A 19,621-nucleotide genomic window follows, 5' to 3' on the forward strand; every position below is an offset into this window, starting at 1 on the left:
TCTGTCATTTCAGAAACATCACAGAATTGTTTCCAAGCGAGGGCTCAAAAGTCCACAGTGTTTCTGCAAATCCCTCTCTAACTGCAGAGGCATTACCATCTCGGGGACTCGACTGAATTCTATTGTCTGAAGTACTGCCTCTTTCAGAACGCCACAAACGCAAAACTGTGCCTCGGAGTGGGGAAAAAAAAAAAAAAAAAAAAAAAAAAAAAAAGAACTAACCCATCCTGCCCATGGGGAAAACAAATCTGACACAGTGGTTACTATTAATTAGCATTCCTATTTGTTCAATACTACATCCAGTTTCCAAAGGAAGCGTGATAGGCTGAACTAGGAAAATGCTCCTTCCCAAAGCTGCTAGCACCCTGTTTCCTGGGCAAACAAACTGCCCTTCAGTGCCACACCACGCACTGGTGTTCTGGAGAGCAAACATCAAGGTTAACGACTTCCATCTATGCATGCCGCACCTATCTACAGCCTTAAAAAAAAAAAAAAAAAAAACCCAACATTTAAAAGATATTTTCGAGGCTTTTTTTCCCGGTTTAATGGGCCTAAGAAAGCAGCAGCAGAAGAAAGGGGACTGCCTGACAGATGGTCACAAGCAAGCAGGTGACCCCTGAAGCTTTCTAGCTCTCTGCGAGTCAATTATTAATGGGGGTTTCTCTTCTTACCGCCCCATCCCATGCAGAGAGGAGCAGCAGCAGCAAAACCTCATTCAGAATGCATCCATCCCCGCCAAGTGACTCGGGGAAGAAGCAAATCAGCAGCGACGAGCAGATGGTGCGAGGGGCTCGGCAGCGGGAGCGCAGCCGAGAGGAGCGCAGCCAGCCCGCGGAGACGCCGTGTCCGAGGAGCCAACCGCAGGACTTACTAACCCGAGCTCCCGCTAAGATATACCGTGGGAGCTGCAGATCACCCGGGCTCTGCATCCCCACGGCTTTGTTTATCGGAAAATATTCAAAATGGAAACCTGACTCCACGTCTAAAAATAGCCGAATTTACTCCAAATCAACTTGAAGTCCCGCTGTTGAAGTGTGTGACAACAGTGAGCAAATACCTCGTCTTATCTCCAAAAGGCAGCATGTCAAGTCAAGGGGGGGGGAATGCCCAGACGAGCTCTTCAAGTCCTCAATATTGGGTTCTTCGCAAGAACCGGCACCGAGAAGGGGCAAGCGTGGAGCGGCCGCCCCCGAGCAGCGGCGGCGCCCACCGGCCCCGCGCCGCCCCCTGCCGGCAGCGCGCCCGCTCCCCGGGCAGCGATCTCTCCGTGCCCGCCGCCCTGCTCGGGCTGCACCCCGCTCATCCGTGCAGCGATCCCCTCCCTGCTCGCCGCCCTGCCCGGGCTGCACCCCCGCCTCCCTCCCGGGGGAAGGCGCAGCGTCCCAGAGGCGCTCTCCCCACTGGACGGGCTCCTGAGCCCCCTCCTCGGGCGGAGCTCCGGTCTCGAATACAGCATCAGCGCTTAGCCCGTGGCCCTCGCTCCGGGGGCCGCCCTTTTGTCAAAAAAGGTGATGAACTCACAGGGTGACGGAGCCCTCGAAGAGCAGCCCTTTGTTTTGAGATGACTGAGCACTGACATAACCCGCCCTCCCCAAAAACATCAGATGCTCTTTGAGGCTTCTACCTACTTCACAGGGCGGGGAAATGCATAGTTGCTCACTACTCACAAGAAGTTGACCATGTCTGTTTTGAACGGAGGAGAACACAAAATAAATAACTAAAAGCCCAGAACGGGGAGCTCCGGGGCTGGGACGGCTTCCCTGAGCTGCTCGCGGTGCCGGGCGGGCGCTTCCCGCCGCAGAGCGGCCGCGAACCGGAGTCTAAAGGCGAGAGCCGGCGGGGAAGCGCCGCATGTGCCTTTCGGTGGCAGCCGGACGGAGCTGCTGCGTGGTGGTTTCAGTTCTTGCTCTTTCGAGAGCGGGGGCGGCGGGGGTGGGGTGGGAGTCGCTTCTTTTTATTTTCTTTGGAGGCAGCAAAGTGAAATGGAAAAGAGCGAGGTTTTCCTGTAAAAAAGGAACTGCCTCCATCCGCCGCCGCTCCGGTCTTACCTCGTAGCTTTTCTAACAAAATAAGAGTGGGTGAAGTCGCCGTGATCGTCCAGCCACGCTTCCACCGCTTCCTGCTCCGGCGCGGGGGGAGCGCAGCGCTCCATGCTCCCACCGCCGCTCTGCCGCCTCCGGCCGCGGCTGCCGGGGCTGCCTTCCCGGCCCGGCCCGCTTTACAGCTGCGGTAGCCTGAGCTCCCGGCCCCCGCCCACGCCCCGCTCCCAGGTGTGCGGGCAGCAGGAAGCCCGGCCCGCGGCACCCCAGCGCATCTCCGGCCGCGCTGCCGGTCCCGCAGCGGGCAGAGCCGGCTCCACCTCCACCGCGGCCCCGCCTGCTTCGAAAAAGTGTCTTTTTGACAAATCGAGTGTCGCTTTAGAGGGTTCCGATGTCGGATGTCAATGTGTGATCTCTGACAGACTTCAGCCTGGATACGAGTACTAAACCCCTGGTTTTACAGTCGTTCGTGCTTACGGTGCGGCTGTTAGATCCCTTTTAGACTCTGAATGAGCACAACCTAGCTTTGAGGATGCTCAACACACAGCTCCTACTTTCTCAAAGTTAGGCAGCTGGGACTGCAATTTTGGTTAACTCTGAGCACCACTTTAATGTATGATAGTTCCATTCTATGATGTGCACGTGCACATGTTTGTAACAATTTATCCTCTGCATTCACAATGCACATTTCACAAAGTCTAATGCGTATCTATGGCTTCCTGTGTTGCCACCCGTGCAGTGTCTTTGAAGGTAAGATAACAAATAGCAGAATGTTTCAGGGGAAGGGAATCTACAAATTATTCTCCTCTGTAGTCCATTGAGAGCTATTGTATGAAATATTTTCTGTTGCTCTCAACCCTCTTTCAGGTGTGTATAGACTTCTGATACCAGAGAGATATCTCCTGTATGTAGAGAGGTGGGGTTCTACAGCTTGAGAAGGGGCTGCAGCAGGAACTTCACAGCAAAGGGATTCAGAGCCTGTCCATGAGCTCGAGGGAAAAGTTTTATCTTCTGTGCCTTTGTGTCACATCTGTGTGTAGCACTGACTTGGACAATGTATCTTTTGGCTGTGAGAGTTTGTGTGTAACATGAGGCACACAAAAAGGGAGGTTTTACATGAACATTACCCTGTTGTAAAGGGAATCTCAGGGGAAATGTTGTGCATGGTGACCGGAGAGCAAATGTGAAGATAAAGCATAAGCCAGTTACATGCAGCGCGAGTCAAGCTGCTGTTCAAGGCAAAGACAAATCTTTCAGCAGGGAAATACAGAATTACCAAGCAAACTGCATGAACAGCCAGCATGGCAATAAATGAAGCAGATGTTTGGTGCCAAAACCTGGAAAGAGTGGTATGTTAGGAGAAAAAATAAAATAAACCTGTTGTGTAAATCACAGATTTCTGCATTAACCATTTCAGAAAAAGAGTCCTGAGACTACAGTAGACATGGCAGTTAAAGCTCCTAAGCTAGGCAGAGGTTTTGGAAAATGACACTGTGTTAAAATGCTTAAGTATAATAGCAATGTAAAACATGTAAATATAGAATGCAGATTTTATAAGTAACTGAAATGCCATTCCCTGAATGGTCTCATGTGGAATATTTATCATGGTACTGTTCATCCAGTCTCAAAAAGCAATTGCAGAATCATCAGAGGTGATCTAGACAGGAAACACAAGAAGGACCAAACACATGGAAATATCTTTTTTGTAAAGAGGCAGAAAGAGTTTGTTTACAAAAGGAGAAATACAAATATATAATTTAATTACTGGTATTTAAAAAGTAGGATAGTATTTTCTCTCTGTCTCATAGGAGAATAACAAGGTAATGGTCAATGCAATTATGTCAGCTGCAATAGATAGCATCTTATTTCATGTAATTAGGAGTAGCACTAATAGAAATAAACATTTATCCTGTGGTAACATTCAGTAGCCCCAGTCAGGAACAGAGATTGCACCAAGGAGAACTGTAAACATGTAACATTAAATATCAGGCCAGCTGAGGTGCATCCAGCATCCCTGTACTCCGTGCCACAAGGAACTGGGACCTGTGGCTGCAGCTGCTGCTGCTGGGGCCCTTATTTAGCCTGCAGATGAGATTCAGTGAAGCCAATGCAAATGATCATCTTCCTGATGATCAGTGGTGAATTCAGTGGCAAAGCAACAGTTCAAAGGATTGCTACCCAAGCAAAGAATAGCAGAGTCTTTCCCAAAAGAAATAGAAACTGAACAGTTGGGGAGGGAGGTGAAGGGATGCCTTCCTCGTATCCGATGAATTTCCATGAATAATAATGAACATGTTGTTTTCATTTTTAAGGTGACAGGAGGGGATGAAGGCCAAGCACAACAAAGAATGAATGGTCAAAGTGGAAAAAGTCTTCCATAATTTTGGCTTCCAAAGTGCTCTAAAAAAGCTCCGTGTATCTTAGCTCTCGCCCAGCTTTCCAGTTTGTTTCCAGAGCTCAGAGGATAGAATTGATGTGGAGTAGCTCTAAACCTGAGAAGGGCTCATAGTAATGTCACACAAATAAAAATGTCCAGTTCAAGTTTAGAAGCTGCTTGAGAGCAGCTCAGTGTTGAAGCCAGGAAGCTTTTCCATCAGTAGGCCATGCTATTGCAGGACTAGTGGATGGAAAAATTATTTGGCTGAAATCTTTCATCTGATGTTTTGCAAATATTGTCATGTAAGGAGATAAAAAAGTGGGGTTGTTTTCTGTATGCTCAAGGCACATAAATTAGAAATTCTGCTAACTCAGGATAATTAGTAAGAATAAATAAGGAAGTATGTAACCAGAGGAAAATTATTTATGTGATAATTTATGCTCAAAGAACTCTATATTTATTTAAATCTATTTGAAAGTGATATAATTCTATTTAATTTCCCTTTAAAAGAGAAAAAAAATAACGTTTCGGATGTCAACATTGTTAACTTGTCTGACTTATTCATTAGGTGAATTGGAGCAGCGTTTAGCTTTGCTATGAAGTGGGAATTGGCTGTCTTTCTACCATCTCTTAAATCTGGAAAACAGTTGGTCCATTTTGGCTCCTAAATCAAGTTTAGGACTGCACTATATGGCCAGTGAGAATATGATAAGGCAGAGGAAGCTATTCCACTTCTGTATTAGCCGACACTTTCACACACATGCAGTGGAAGAATCCTAATACGAGTGAGGCAAGTTTCCATTCTCCTTCCATTCTGTTGCATAAGAAGAGTGAAATAATAACCAAAATTCAATTCATTTAACATCTAATAGTTATTTAGTGATGAAAACACTAAATGATGAGAATGTCTTATAAATTTATTCTCTCAGTCCTTTCCAAATAATTGCTGGAAATGTTTCCCCAGAGCTGCTCAGCATTGCATAACCTGCCCTCTCCTCTGGGATAACAGTGCATATGTCCTACAGGAAGCCATGGAAAATAGTAGCTTCCTCCTATTTTGATTTAAATGTGACTGAGCATTTGCGTCAATCAAAGTACCAGGCAAAATGATTGTTCACGTCAGGAAAGCAGCAGCTTCTCAAAGCTGTTTGTAATGCATGGGTATTTGTCTGCAAAACACTGTCAGACTTTATCTCCTGAAAAATGTAAGTTAGGATTTGAATTTGACATATTAGCATTTGATATGTAAGTCTATCAGTATGCTGAAATTTTAACTTTTTCTGATTTCTGTTGGAAGTCTCAGGATAAGTTGGAAAGCTCTTAGCAAGTCTCTCTGTTTTTCTCAGCCTTCTCTCCTTTAAGCTAAGGAGTGCCACATCTTTCAGTTCTTCCTTGATCATCATGCTTTCCAGCCCTCTGATCATTCATTTTCTCTTTGGTCATTGTCTAGATTGTCTCTCCCATTCCTGCAGTGTCTCACCAAGTTAGGAATAAGTAATCCATCTGAACACAGATCAAATCCCAATGAAGTGGAAGGAATATTTTGGGTTCTTTGCAAGCTCTGTGTCTGAAAATACTATCACCCTTGCTCATGCCTTGTTGGCAACAGCCTGATATTGTTAACTTCTGTACTCTCTGTTCCCTTTTTCTATATGCTTGCCATGTGCTCAGGTGCTGCCTGTATGTTTACCTCTGCCTAACTGTATTTTCTTGCTCTTGAACATTTTTAATTTCATCCTGTGCTTGCAATCCATCTCCAATTTATCAAGCTGAATTCTGTGCCTGTCCTGCAGTGTGTACTTGGCCAAGCTGCGTGCAGGGTTGCTGAAGGGCACTGGTCTGTGATAGGGTTTGATCTCTGGGCAGTAATTGGGTTTGATGCAGGTAGGTGAAAACATAGGTGGATAATGGAGGGTTTGGTGGGTTTTGCTTGGGAGATGGAGGGTAAGTAGGAAATGTGTAGGGCTGATTCATTCCAGGCCCTTGTCAATGGCATATCTAACCCTTCCTTCATTTACAATGATACTTAGCTTATTTTTAAAGAGATTCTTAGCTATTAGTTAGTAATTTTCAATTAGCCCTTGCTCCTACTAGTACTTTTACTAGTAATTGTGATTTCAAATTGAAGTATTTGGTTTAGAACTAGTCTTACAGATAATATTGAATCAAATTATAAGGGGCTTGTTTTCTAGTTGTGGTTATTTGGAGATGGAGACTCAGTGGCAAATGATATAAATGAAAAATTAGCCAGATTTTTTTCAAGTACATACTACTGCAATTTGGGCATTCACTTTCCTGTTTCTGTACTCATATACCATAATTATCAATTGAGCTTCTCACACATTAACCTAACAACTGGAGTTTCTGAAGGCCCCCTGTCATCACAAATAAGTATCATTTCTCTCAGTGAAACCCTTGGGTTTCTGAAGCTGTTTCTTCAGGACCTTCTCCCAGTAATGCTCTTTTTGAAACCACAGAGAGGTCTAGTAGCACCAACTCCTGTGTCATGGTTTAATCCACCTGGGCAATAAGAATAATTTTGCCTACGCTTTGCCCTGGGAATGTGTCTTCTTGGGCCTCTTAGTACTATTTCTTTCTTTTCACAGTGACTCCTTTTAAAAAATAATTTCCTATCTTTTAAATGAGATTTTATTTGTCCCTTTAATGAAAAACATAGATTTCTCTATGTTAAAATCTAGGCCAGACCTCACTAAGTATTCTTAGTTGGTCTATATTAAGGGTCTACCCTTTGTGTTATTTATATCTCTATAACTTTTTGTAATTTGCAGCTTTTTCCATCAATAATTTTTTATTTTTTTGTTCAGATCTTTCAGTATGATTTGGGTCCATTTCGTATGCACCATACTGATAGTATACATTGCTGGGGCTTTTATCAAAACCCTGTAGACTTGTGAGCCAAAGCCCTAATGAAATCTTACAGGAGTTTACTTTATCAAACTAATTCATGGTCTCATGGGCAAACAGGCAGGTTTTTTTATTCCTGACAAAACTAATTTTCTGTGTAGACTGGCGTTAATTGTACTATCATCCTTTCATTGTACACTGATTTCTTCCTGTACCAGCCTCTCCATCAGTTTCCCTGACGTTGATGTCAGGCAAAATGATCTGCAATTTCCTTATTAAATAATGGAACAATGCTTGCTTCTCCTCTGTCTTGGGGATCTTATGTGGAATTTCAAGACATGTTTTGCTTAGTTTGGTTTGCTTTTTAATTTTAGCTTGTAGTGTTTAAGTTTAGGGTTCATACCTGTTAAACTGCTATTATTTTAGTTTTGATGTTTTGGAATCTTCGTAGTGAACAAACAAATTTCTTCTTTAATAGGTCACACGAGAAGTATTTTAGGGGCACAGAGCTATGACGTGCTATGCAATGGACATGGAAGTTGGTTTTCGGACTTTAGGAATGCACAGACATATTCTGGTATTGAAGGAAAATGTTAGTCTCTGTGAAAGAGCAACAAAAAAATTGAACTGTAAATACAGTGAATAGAGTTTATTTATGTATAACATTGGTATTATAACCTAAAGGTATACCCACTAAATTTTCACTGTTCTGAAAAATGTGAAAGGAAAATGTGTAAGAGTTTAGTTTGTAACTAAGGCTCACTGCAGCTCTGCTAAATGAATATACAGGGTTTGCATAGAATTTTAATTGTACTCAAGAAGAAAATGTATGAGAACAGCCAGATTGAGAAGAAGTTGTTAAACAGGAATGTGTCCATTTCTGACTATCCCATTTGATTTTTTTGGAGGGGTATGGCATAGTAGGATCTTTCCACGTTCTCCTTCACTTTTCGTACCTATCCCCAAAGGTTCTGTGGTGTTGATGTTTGTTTGGCCAAGGGACTCTGAATGAGAGTATTCACAATGTACCATTGCTGATCCTAAATCATCAGCATGCTCATGGAGAGGTTTTCTCCACTGTGCCTGTTCACCTGTTCATTCCTTCTCATCTCTTTTTTTTTAAAGCTTTGGCTAATGTGAGCACCTGGAGCTTTCAAAACCCTTTGATATGTGATAACTAGTTTCTCTCTGGTAAATAAAAGAGGAAAACTATTAGAGCAAAACAGTGAAATGGATTTCTAGATTCTCCCATCAAATAGCATGGGGTCAGCATCACCCTGCCTTCCTGAAGAAGTGAAGCTGTATTTCTCAGGAAATTAGTGAACATTACAAGAGCTGCTGGGTCCAAATTGTGAGAAGTACCTAGCTTTTCACATTTAGTTCCATGTGAGACTGGGTGACAGAGGTGCAAAATGGACTGAAAAGCAGGATTTTGTCTTTGGGGGACATAATATCTCTCTGCCGTTTTGCTTTCCTTTGTTAGTTTTGTAGAAGAGTTTCTGTGTTTTATGAGAATGTTTTGGTTTCACATTTGGAACCAAATGTGGTACTTATCACAGTAACTGTGGTATTTATCACAATTTCTGAGATTGCTACTTACATTTCATCACTGGCAGGTTGCACACTGTTAGGTTTCTGAGGCAGGGGCTTTCCATGGCCATGTGTTTCTGCAGCCTTTAGCATAGTTGGTACTTCATGTGGGGCTGTAAAACCAATGCAAGGGATGAATTAAATCCATTTTTGTTTGACTCCAAATATAGTTAGTATCACTTAAGAGCTTTTTTATTAAACATTTTCCCTCCATTAGATCAGTGAGTACAGCAATAGCTGTCACTGGTACTGTACTGTAGGTAGCTATAGCAAAATAGAAAGTTTATGGGATTTCACTTGGGTTATAGAAAAAGTTTCTGTCACAGCTGAAATGACATCAAATGAGTCCCTTGGTTTTAGTATTACACTTAGTCTTCTGAATGACCAGGGAGCTGATTTTTAATCTGTCTTTCTGCAGCCATGAGGACTAAAAACTCACTTCTGGCAGTTTATACCAGGTCCTAGGAGAGGCAGGAGGAGTTGTGTTGACAATGTGGCAGACTTGACTTGGCACCTCTGCTCCCAAATGGATAATGTGAGCATCTGAAAACAGCATGTTTTCAGATGCTCTGGTGGCAGCCTAATCTGCTGCCCTGGGTTCAGAGTGAAGGAGAAGCTCAGCCATTCAGCCCCAATAACAAGTAGCTGGTTCAGCCCTGCCTGTGCACTGCTGTGGCACCCCATTTTTAGGCATTCACTGCAGATTTTAGGGCAGGGCAGAATCCAACTGTGTGAGAAGAAAGCTGCCAGAAAGAGTAAGGAATATGGGGGCAGCAGGATGGAAATAAGCACATATTTTTGCTAAAGTGTTCCAATATGGAACAATATTAAGTAGGCTCTTGAAGAGCCTAAAACTTCTTCCAGCTGCTTGTGAGCTACCAGTTCTGCCTGACATTCCTGATTTCTGGCTTCTAAGCCTGGTCTCTTTTTAGAACCTTAAAAAATCCCGGTTTTTATTTGAGCTTATTGAATTTATTTTAATTGTATTTCTTTCCAGAGTAAAATGTTAATGTGGAAACAAGTTAGTGTGGTGTTCTCATAGCTCAAATAGTAATATGAGCACCCCTGAGGAAATGAAAAGTGACACAGCATGGGCCAGCCTTTGAGGACAGCTGAGTGCTCAAAGGCTGCAGCCTGGCTCCTCAGTTCATCCTGCACTGAGCACACACATATTGCCTGCTGTTTTCCTCCTTTCCATGTGAGACTGGGTGATAGAGGAGCAAAATGGACTGAAAAGCAGGATTTTGTGTGTGGGGGACATGGTATCTCTGCCATTTTGCTTTCCTTTGTTACAAGATGTAGAAGAGTTTCTGGTTTTATGAGAACTTTCTGCTGCCTACACACTTCCAGTATAGTGAGGTTACCAGGTAAAAGCATAAGCAGAGCAGTATTGCAGTACTGGACTTCAGTACATTTATACAGACTTCAGATTCATTTACACTGTGTTATCAGAAGTTGCACTGTGTGCCTTTTGATTAGAATTGCCAACATCTATTTTTTTATATGACAGCTGAATTACTGAGGAAAACTTCACAGCTGATTAAACTTGTATTGACAGGATTGCATTCTGTATTAACAGGAAAACAGCTACTTCAAGCCCCCTAAATCCCATCTTTGCCACTGCTTTTACTTTAAGGCCCTGAAAACCCAGAGTAAATCAGGAAGCATTTGCCACCACAGATTCTTTCAGTGTAAAGGAAACCAAATATGTAATTGCCAATTGACCAGAGTAGCTCTTTTGATTCATTTATGTCTTCTTTTAATCTGCTCTTTGTCTTTCAGATGTGGATTGCTTTTTCCTTCCAGCATTTCTGTCTTAGCCAAATATTTTTGTTAGTTTGCAGGAGATAAATTACAGCTCTTCCCTCTAAATACTTAGTGCCTGACTCTTAATTTCTTGATCTCTGTGTGTGAATAAAAGTCTGACCTTGTTTTGCTACTTAAAAGTACTTGGGGGAGGTAAGGGAATACAGAACTGTACATAATGAAAACCATCAAAAGGAAAAAAACAACTCAAAACCAAATCAATTTTCTTGGTAGTTTTAAATTTTTTGTGAGGTTGAGAGATGTTGATTTTTTATGGGCTAATATTAATTTTAACTGATATGTGGAGTTTAATATTGCAACCAGGCAAAATAAATTTTAGCATTCCTGTAATCTTGTAATTTTATTGCTTGCTAGAGGTTGAATTATTTAGAATGGAAAGTGTACAACAAAAAAAGGATATAAACATATCTATAGAAACAAAAGGAGCAGGAACTGGAATTCTATAATGTTTATAGTTACTAATAAGGAAAGGAAATAAATACAAGTTGTTCTTAAACAAGCTGGTAAAACTGAAAGTGAACGCTGCAAGTTCTCCCAAGTGCTTTGCAGGCATAAAGGCTTGCAGAAAATAGATTTTACCACAGATACAGGCCAGCTGAGCATGGAGCTGAAACATGCCCAGTGCTATTGTTTCCATTTGCTAACAGGCCTTACTTGCTTCAGGGGTCCCTGCATGTTCTGGCTGCTTTGCATTCCAAGTAGCTCAAAGCTTTAGGACAGTTTGGTCCCTTCACATCTCAGTAGGAAAGCTTTGGAATGAAACAGGCTCCCTCATTCAAAAACAGAGCTTCTTTCTTCTTCTTTTTTTTTTTTTTTTATAATTCCCCCAGGATTGTTGCTGTTTCAGAAGAGTTGTGCTCATGAATAGCAATATAAAATAAAATAATTTCTGAAGCTCTTACTGCAACGTAATTAAAAAAAGATGGGGGTGAAATATCTGAAATATCTTTCACTTTGTGTTTTATCTGTGTCTTTGACTGTCTATCAGTTCCTGTAACTCCAGGACCCTTCAAATTCACTACCCAGCATCAAGCACTTCTAGTGGAAAGATAAATATGGCAAAGTACTGTGAATGCCTCAAAAAAAAATAGGTGTCCTGTTGAGAAGAGACACCATTATCATGCCTTCATCAAGAGTCAGGTTGTCAGTGAACATCTCAGGAGGGGACAGCATCCAGGCAGCAGTGAACCAGCAGCCTGCTGGTGCTGGAGCTTCAACTGGAGCACTGCATAGTCCCACGAAGGTGTCAATAGGATTCACTTAAAAACCTGGCAGTCACAAAATACAAATAGAAAAAAAATGCAATTGGGTTTATTCTGATGCTCCCAGAGCAAGCAGCTCTCTTGCTTCAGGCTGGACTCTGTCTGCTCTCTTGCTCCTTTTCCCCTGCTAACATTGAGCTTCCACATCTTACCCACTACTTGCAAGAAGAGTGTGTAGACATCATAACTTTGTTACCTTGCCTAATTTTGCCCTCTTAGTTTTAGTTTCTTTTGGAAGGAATTGGAGAAATGTCCCTCTGCACATCGACCTTCCAGCTTCCAGCTCTAGAGCCAAGTTCTTTTCTGGTGTCCTCACCACATTTCACCATATTCCCTTTTGTTCTTGCACTTATCATCACCAGTGCTTGAAAATACCTTACACTTTACTGCAAAAGCAAAATTCCCTCTCCTCTTCACATCTCCCTCAGGAAACTCTTCTTTGGCAGCACTCAGACACAAGTCAATAGCAACAGCCATCATTATCTGACCATGCTGCTGCTTCTGGTTTGTTGCTCCCCTTTTGATCTCTCTGTGTTCTGCTCACAGACCTGTGCTGCTTAGCAAAGATCCTTGGGACAGGGACCGGGCCTTTGTGTTTTGTACAGGGGGTTTCTGTTCTCTGGCTGAATGTCTTGACCTTTAAAAGGCAACTCTGAGGCTGTCAAAATGTGGTTTATTTAATCAAGAATCTAATTTGGAGATAGCAACTCTCTGTTACAGGCCTGAAGTTCTCTCTGTGTACTGTTCATGCCAACACAGCTTTGCCCCCACAAATGTTCATGGAGCCCAAATAGAAAGAGCTGTAAATAGAGAAGAAAAGGCCTTCAAAATGATGAGGTAAGCTTTCTTAATATTTACGTTCTTCCTTGTTGGCAAAATGGTTAATTTGAATTCAACCTCATCTGTTTTTATTTCAAAAATGAGAAAAACACAACTGATACTTTTTTCCTCAGTGGAGCAGATTAGTGAGCTCCAGTGAGCTAAGCCCAACACAATGAAATGAAGCAATTTAAAGAAAACCATTAAAGGTAAAAACATTTGAGTGATCAACAACAATGTTCCCTTCAGAACAGGTCATTACAACAAAGCTGGTTGTGCTGCCAGTCCTGTTGATTTTCACTGACTACAAAAGCAGAATAGAAACTTTCTCCATAAATCCCTGGGTGCTAATGCAGAAAGATTGCTGTGTAATTTGAGCTGTCTGACCCTGGCAAAGGAACAGACTGTAAGCTCACTGCCTAAAGAAATGATTAAAAAATTCAGTTCTGGGAGAAGAACTTGCTTCTTTATTAATGTTTATCAGAATAAAGAAGTTAAATAACTGAAGCAATATGAGCAATGCATAAAAGCAGGGAAGTGAAAGGAAAAAAACTGGTTTGGGAGAGAGCCATGGCCTCTGTCACAGAGCATCTCATTGATCTGCCTTCCAATTCATCCTGTCAAACAGCTGGCATGGCCTGGGGTCCACAGGCAGAGGAGCAGCACCATTCATACACCCTGCTGTCCTGAGCACAGATGCTTTCCCTAGTGCCTGGTAGTTCCTAGCCAGCTTCCAGAGCTTTGGCAGAATCGTTCACAGATGTCTGACACACCAGGATGACACAGAAATTCATACAAAAGGGATATGAGGGTAATGCACAGTTAATACTGTTGTCTTTATTTCTGTAAAGTGTATCTCCATGAATCTGGTAGGAAATAATATGTGCACATTGCATTAAAATTCCTTCTTGGAAAGTATATATCCCAGAAGTTAAGGAAAGATGTTTTTTATTTGCACGTGAGAGTTTTAATGTGCTTTGAAAGGAATTGATCTGTCAGTGCTGGGGCCGAGATCGTTACCCAAAGAGCACAGGGCACAGCTCGCTCTTCAAAGAGCCCTTTAATGTGCCATTGCAGGCAGCTGCACAGCCCAGCAGAAAGGGGAGGCTGGACTGGCATCCTTCTCTTCTCAACACCACACTTCTGCTGTGGTTGACTAAACCTCCCCAATAAAAGCTGTGACCCTCAGGCCAGTCCCACAGCACACTGCCATGTCCCTGTTCCTCCTCAGCATTACTGTCAGGGTAGTAGGAAAGCTCAGGATTAATGCCAGCTCATGAGAGCACAGAATTTAGACCAAAGATGTTTCTCAAAGTCTCTACAAGAGTCAGTACAAACTGAAGTGGCCATAAGTATCCATTTATAGGAAAAGTAAAAAGCAAAGTAGTGACAGACAGTGAGTGTTTTAACAGGGGAATCTAATTTTTCTCCTTTTACCACATGTTATGCAAAGGACGACGGTGAGCTCTGTATTTGCTGGCAGTGGAGGGAAGTCTAGGGAATCTATTCCTTTTCCTCCTCATTTAAACAAACACTCTCAGAACCATGACCAAGAAAGGAAGTAAAAGTACTTAGCAAACTTAAATTAAGTGTTCTAACTCAATGTTTGTATTTTGCTCCTGAAAAATATACTGACTGTATTGATAGCACAGTAGTGTCCAGCTCCTGCAATCTGATGTGGGAGAGGGCTCAGGGAAGAGTTTTAACCTTGTATGGAAACCTAGTTTTATTTTCAAAATACCTGCAGCTCAGAAGCAAAAATTGTGTCCTTCAAAGAAAGTTCATGCAACTCCCACAGGGTAATCCTGTCTGGAAGAAAAAACTACTTGTGCCCAGAGATAGGAATCCCTCTGAGGAAACCTGTCTCTTCCCTTAACTTTCTGGTGCTTTGGGAATGTGACTGTAAAACAGAGGTCTTGTGAACACCAAGAAAATTCCTGTAGAAAGATGATTTTTTTCCACCAGATAGCTGTCTCAGATAATATCAACCTGCTACATAATGCCACTGCTAGCCAAGACTTTATAGATTTTCATTTGTTGGATAAACCTGTGACTTTGCTTACTAATCTGGAAGATTTTGCATATAAGCAACAATATTTATGAAATTGTACTCCATTCCCATAAGTCTGTATTTTTGGCTATTGAGCCAGAAGTTCTCACTTGGGGGATTGTAAAGCAGGTTTTAAATGTGATTGAAAAGATAATTTGGTCTTAAGAAGCCAAAATATTTAAATTTTTTAAACTTTTTATTCTCATCTCATCAGTTTGAATGTTTCATGCTGCAATCAACTTGTGTCTAAGTAAAATTTTATTAGTTAAGGATGAGCTGCAACTCCCAAATGCAATCTCCAAAGAAAAAGTAAAATCAATGAAGAACTGATGGGGTTTTTTTAAGGATACATCTGAAAGGTTTGGATGAAAGATTTAAATTTCTTTCCATAATTTATCACCTCCACTATGAAAATAATGTCCCTCCTGCCACAGAAGGGATAAGTCATAAATGGCATTGGATGGTAGGTGTTGTGTTTTTAATCAACAGTGTTGCCCCTGTGTGGTTTGGTTTTCCTTAGGAAAATCCCACATCTTTTGCAGAGTTGAAGCAAAATGTTTTGTACTTATTTGCTGCCTTGAAAGAAATTAATCATAGTGACGGAAAAGAGATGGAGTTGCGAAAGGCAGGTATTTTATGGCAGGGAGTGGCCCATTATTTCATCTTTCTGAGATCAGGACAGGATATGATGGGCAGATTCGTGCTTCTCAGTGACCTCACTAAATGCAGAATGCAGTAGAAACATCACAGGCTTGGGAGCAGAAATAACTGCAGAGGTACCTGGATACTTTGCTGTCCCTTTCACCATCATATTCTCTTCATGCCTGCAAAAGTAATTAAATCTGAGAAACAGATTTGTGGGTCAAATTCTCCTCTCTACCCTGTACTGTATGTTTAGAGTGACTAATTTCCCCAGGGTTCATCTGTATTTATGGAAATTGTACTATGAAGGAGAAGCTTGTTGATGATGACATTTTGACCTCGTTGGGAGATTTGCACCTGAAGTGGTATTTCTATCAAAACTGTGAGGAAGCACCAAATCTGAATGATGATAATGTGTTATTTCACTTTGGCAATTTTGCTTTAAAAGCTGTTATTGTTTTTCTTGAACCTCTAGATTCAGCTTTTTGTAAAATAACATTTTTACTGCTTCTGTCCCACAATAGTTTACAGAAATGGTCTTGTCTCTGTCTCCAGTGCTGCCTTGGGAATACTTAGAGGTGTCCATCAGTCTGAATATCTGAGTGACTAATACAGTGTATGAGCCCTGAGAACTATGCTACCACACAGGAAGTGCAGTGATGTCAGTGAGAGCTCAGTATAGATAGGCGTTATCGATGTGATCTAATGAAGTAGACAGATGCCCTCTGGAATCAAGACTATTTGTTGTGATACTTCAAGAACCTTCTTCTCCATAACTCTGTGAGCTTCAATCAGATTTGTCTTGGTGAGGTTGCTCAGAAATAATAGGTACAAAAAGGGAAAAACAACAAAGGGTCTTGACAAGTATTTCTTGGCAATTCCCACTTCCCGTGAGAAGCAAACACACAAATGCTTTCTTCGAAGTGACGCAGATGTCACCGCGCGTCCATCCTTGGGAAGGCGCAGATGGACTCGAGTTTGGAGAAAAAAACAACAGCCAGGGAGTTTGGAGGGGAAAAACTGCTTTTGATATTTTGTGGCTGTCACCTTCTGAGAGAGGCCTGCTTAGGCAGAGGGGCAGCAGGGCCACCCCAAGCAAGTGCTTCTCCCTCCATGCCCACAGCTTCCAGGGCTGCTCTCAGTCAGAGGGTGCTCTGCCAGGCACTTTTGCGAGGAGGGGAGAGTGCAAGGGGCATGGGCAGGCTGTGGTGGGGCCTGGCCATCAGCTCTGTCCTGACACTCGTGCTGCCAGACAGCAGGAGGAGTGCAGGGTGAGTGGCTTAGAACTCCAGTCTCACCCAGCCTGCTCTTGTTCAAAGACTTGCTCTCTGAGTTGGCTTCTTCATGGAAAAGGACAGTTCCATCTCACCAATTGGTTAACACAGCTGCTGTGCACAGACCAGAAATAATACAGTTGTGGAAGGAGGGGGGAAAAGCTGGAGCTGTGAACTGGAGAAAGATGCCGAGTTCTCTAGTGGCTCAAGCTCTCAGTTACATGAGCAGGGCTTCCAGCAATACAGTTCCTTCCTGGATACAAGTAGGGATTTAGTTCCTTCTGATTTCCTGCCATTTTTGTCTAATTGGCTAATTTTACTGACTTGATAGACAAAGAGTCAGAATTCATCACCTCCATTTCTACCTCGTCACAAATTAGGATTTTTTTTTAATAACTATTTATTTATTTATTACTGAAAAAGATGTTGTTAATTCATAATAAAAATTCAGAACCCCATATGGATGAAACAAATGAATCACACGTGTACTGAATGTGGATTTGAAACACCAGCCTGTCAGTGTCATCCAGTGGAATTTGGCCAGAAGTTGCACTATAAATATGTGGGATCTACTTTGTCATAGGTTATATTTTGCTTGCCTTCCATGCTAGAACACTGATGTCTGATTTTGAATCATTATTTTTTCATTTATTCTCCTTTGATATATGCAAATATGCCAGTGACTGGGAGTGGAGAAAGTTGGCAATTTATCTTTTCTAAGAGATCATCTAGGAATCAGCAAACCATCAAACAAGGGTTTATTCCTATTGCTGGAGTAAGAAGAATTGCACTGCCTGCTTTAACATTAACAGCAAGGACAGTTAAAAGTCTGTCATCCACCTATGGCTTGTACTGGAAAGAATTTTACTTGCTTTTTTAATATAGGTGTAAAAAAATATAAGGAACATTAGAGAAAGAGGGAAAGGAGTTTAATCTGTATCAGTTGCAAAGAGCAGGAGAAGAGAGGCTGATATTTCATTACCAGTGAGTAGATATCTACGGCATGTGATCTCTGAAAGATTCCTTAAGTTGTTTCAAAAGTCTGGAAAAGTTCTTATCTTTATCTTCTGTATCTATATCTTTATCTCTAAAGTTTTTGAACACTGCCCTAAAGAACTCAGTTATTAGGGCAAGTTCAAATTCCTTTTACCCACTGGAAGAACGAAATTGTCACTTTGGAACTTGTCTTCTATGAAGAGGAAAAAAACAAAACACCCTATAATTCTTTCCGGGAACTTAAGCAAAAAAAGTTTTCAGAGAAGATTTTCTATTTAGGGGAAAGCACTGAAAAGCCCCACGTGGCACAGCCTGAGCACACATTACATCTCAAACATACCCAGGTGGCTGTGCAGCAGTGGAGAGTGCTCCTGGGCACTCACAGGCCCTGTAGGGCTCAATACTGATGAAATGGTTAATGATGGCAAATCATCCAGGGCAATTGCCTGTATTCCATGCAGCCTTGTAAAGGATGTTTTCCTGACTTGTTTCACATCCTATTGTGCAGGGCTTGTTTTTGTCAGCCAATCCTTAGTGAGGCTGCTGAGCTGAGCCCTGCTCAGGCTCCAGCCAACTACAGCAATGAGGTTAATGCCCCCCAGTGCATCGTTAAAGTTTCTCATCTGGACTTGCCTTTTCTTCAGCAGAGGTTACTGATCCCTATAATTTGATGACAAAGGTATTAATGACATTTGTGCTAAAGAGCATTCATTTAGAGAAAAAAAAACCCCAAACCAACAAATACTTTTAGTAATATTTAAAGTAACCTGGATTATTTTGAAGTACCAGTTCTAAAGGTTTAACTACATTTGATTCATGTCAAAAAATATTAGAGGATGGTTATCTAGAAGTGTGATCATGCAGAAACCTTTTTATCCAGTTGATTTTCAGTCAAAAGAAGGCCAGTGGCTTCTCCCCATGTCTTTTTTTTCAAGGCCGTATGGTACTGTTTGTTTGGGAAGTACGGCCTTGAAACCAAAGATAGACAGGAAAGAAGAACAATTTAATTTAGATTATAATTTGCAATTTAATTTGAGGCTGAGAAGACATTCTGAGAAGCATGGTAGTAATCTAACGGAGGGAGAGTGAGATGAATAAGCTTGCACTAATGTCAGCACTAATAAGGATCCTGTTTTCAGCAGCTGAGGCAGAGTGGTCAGGAACAGCTCAATTATGTCCATGCTGTACCACAGCTCGTGGTGCAGATAAAACCAGAGAAACCTCACAGTGTCTGGCTCTGAAAGTTGGCAGCAAAATACTGGAGGCTATTCCAGCTGTGCTCATTGGGAGTTTGAACAAATTATTACTTTCTTTCAACTTGCAAGGAGATGCAAAGCTTTCTTTCAGTCTCCAGACTTAGAAGATTGTTTAAACAATGACGCACAAGTACATGAGTCTCACTTCAGAGGCTCCTCCAGTTTCCATGATCATTTAGGAGCTAACATGTTCTGTTGTGCATTTGCTGGATTGGAATTCAATAGAGCTGTAACATTTCATCTCTCAGAGCTTATTTCTCCTCCTACCCCCAGTCTGTTAGGAGCTAATAACCTAAGCCTCCAAGATATCCTCGTGTTACAGATATTGCACAGTTCCTGAATACAGTGGGAACACTTATTCAGGTTCTCAAGTGCTGTTGTGAGACACAGCTAATATTAAACATTACCTTGAGACACCGCTTTTCATTTTTGTGGTGAGAACAGAGATGTGAATGTGGAACTCTGCTGAAGACTTTGGGGCTTTAGACATGATATTCGCTTTAAAGCTTCATCTGTGAGCTTAAAGGCATTTCAAATAAAATGCTTTATTCTTTCAGGAGGTTTTTGCATGGATATAATTGGTTAAATATGTGCAAAACCTGTCTACAGGCCTTGCCTCTGTAC

General features: G+C 42.0%; 1 protein-coding gene across 8 annotated transcripts in view; it reads right to left on the reverse strand.

The window, feature by feature from the left end:
* The window catches only part of PDE5A (phosphodiesterase 5A), a 105,948-nt gene that overhangs the window by 47,775 nt on the left and 38,552 nt on the right, over positions 1-19,621 (reverse strand). For 3 of the 8 annotated variants that reach the window (XM_018921128.3, XM_030239202.2, XM_009096286.4), the window contains one exon: positions 8,882-8,984. In XM_018921128.3, the coding sequence (XP_018776673.1) occupies positions 8,882-8,964 (83 nt within the window). In that variant the 5' untranslated portion in view covers positions 8,965-8,984. Of the gene's footprint in view, positions 1-1,057; positions 1,186-2,048; positions 2,202-8,881; positions 8,985-19,621 lie in introns of those variants that run through there. The other 5 variants (XM_018921127.3, XM_009096288.4, XM_050973316.1 and 2 more) reach the window with 4 other exon arrangements.

Source organism: Serinus canaria, chromosome 4 (assembly GCF_022539315.1).
Source record: "Serinus canaria isolate serCan28SL12 chromosome 4, serCan2020, whole genome shotgun sequence".
NCBI classification, from domain to species: domain Eukaryota; kingdom Metazoa; phylum Chordata; class Aves; order Passeriformes; family Fringillidae; genus Serinus; species Serinus canaria.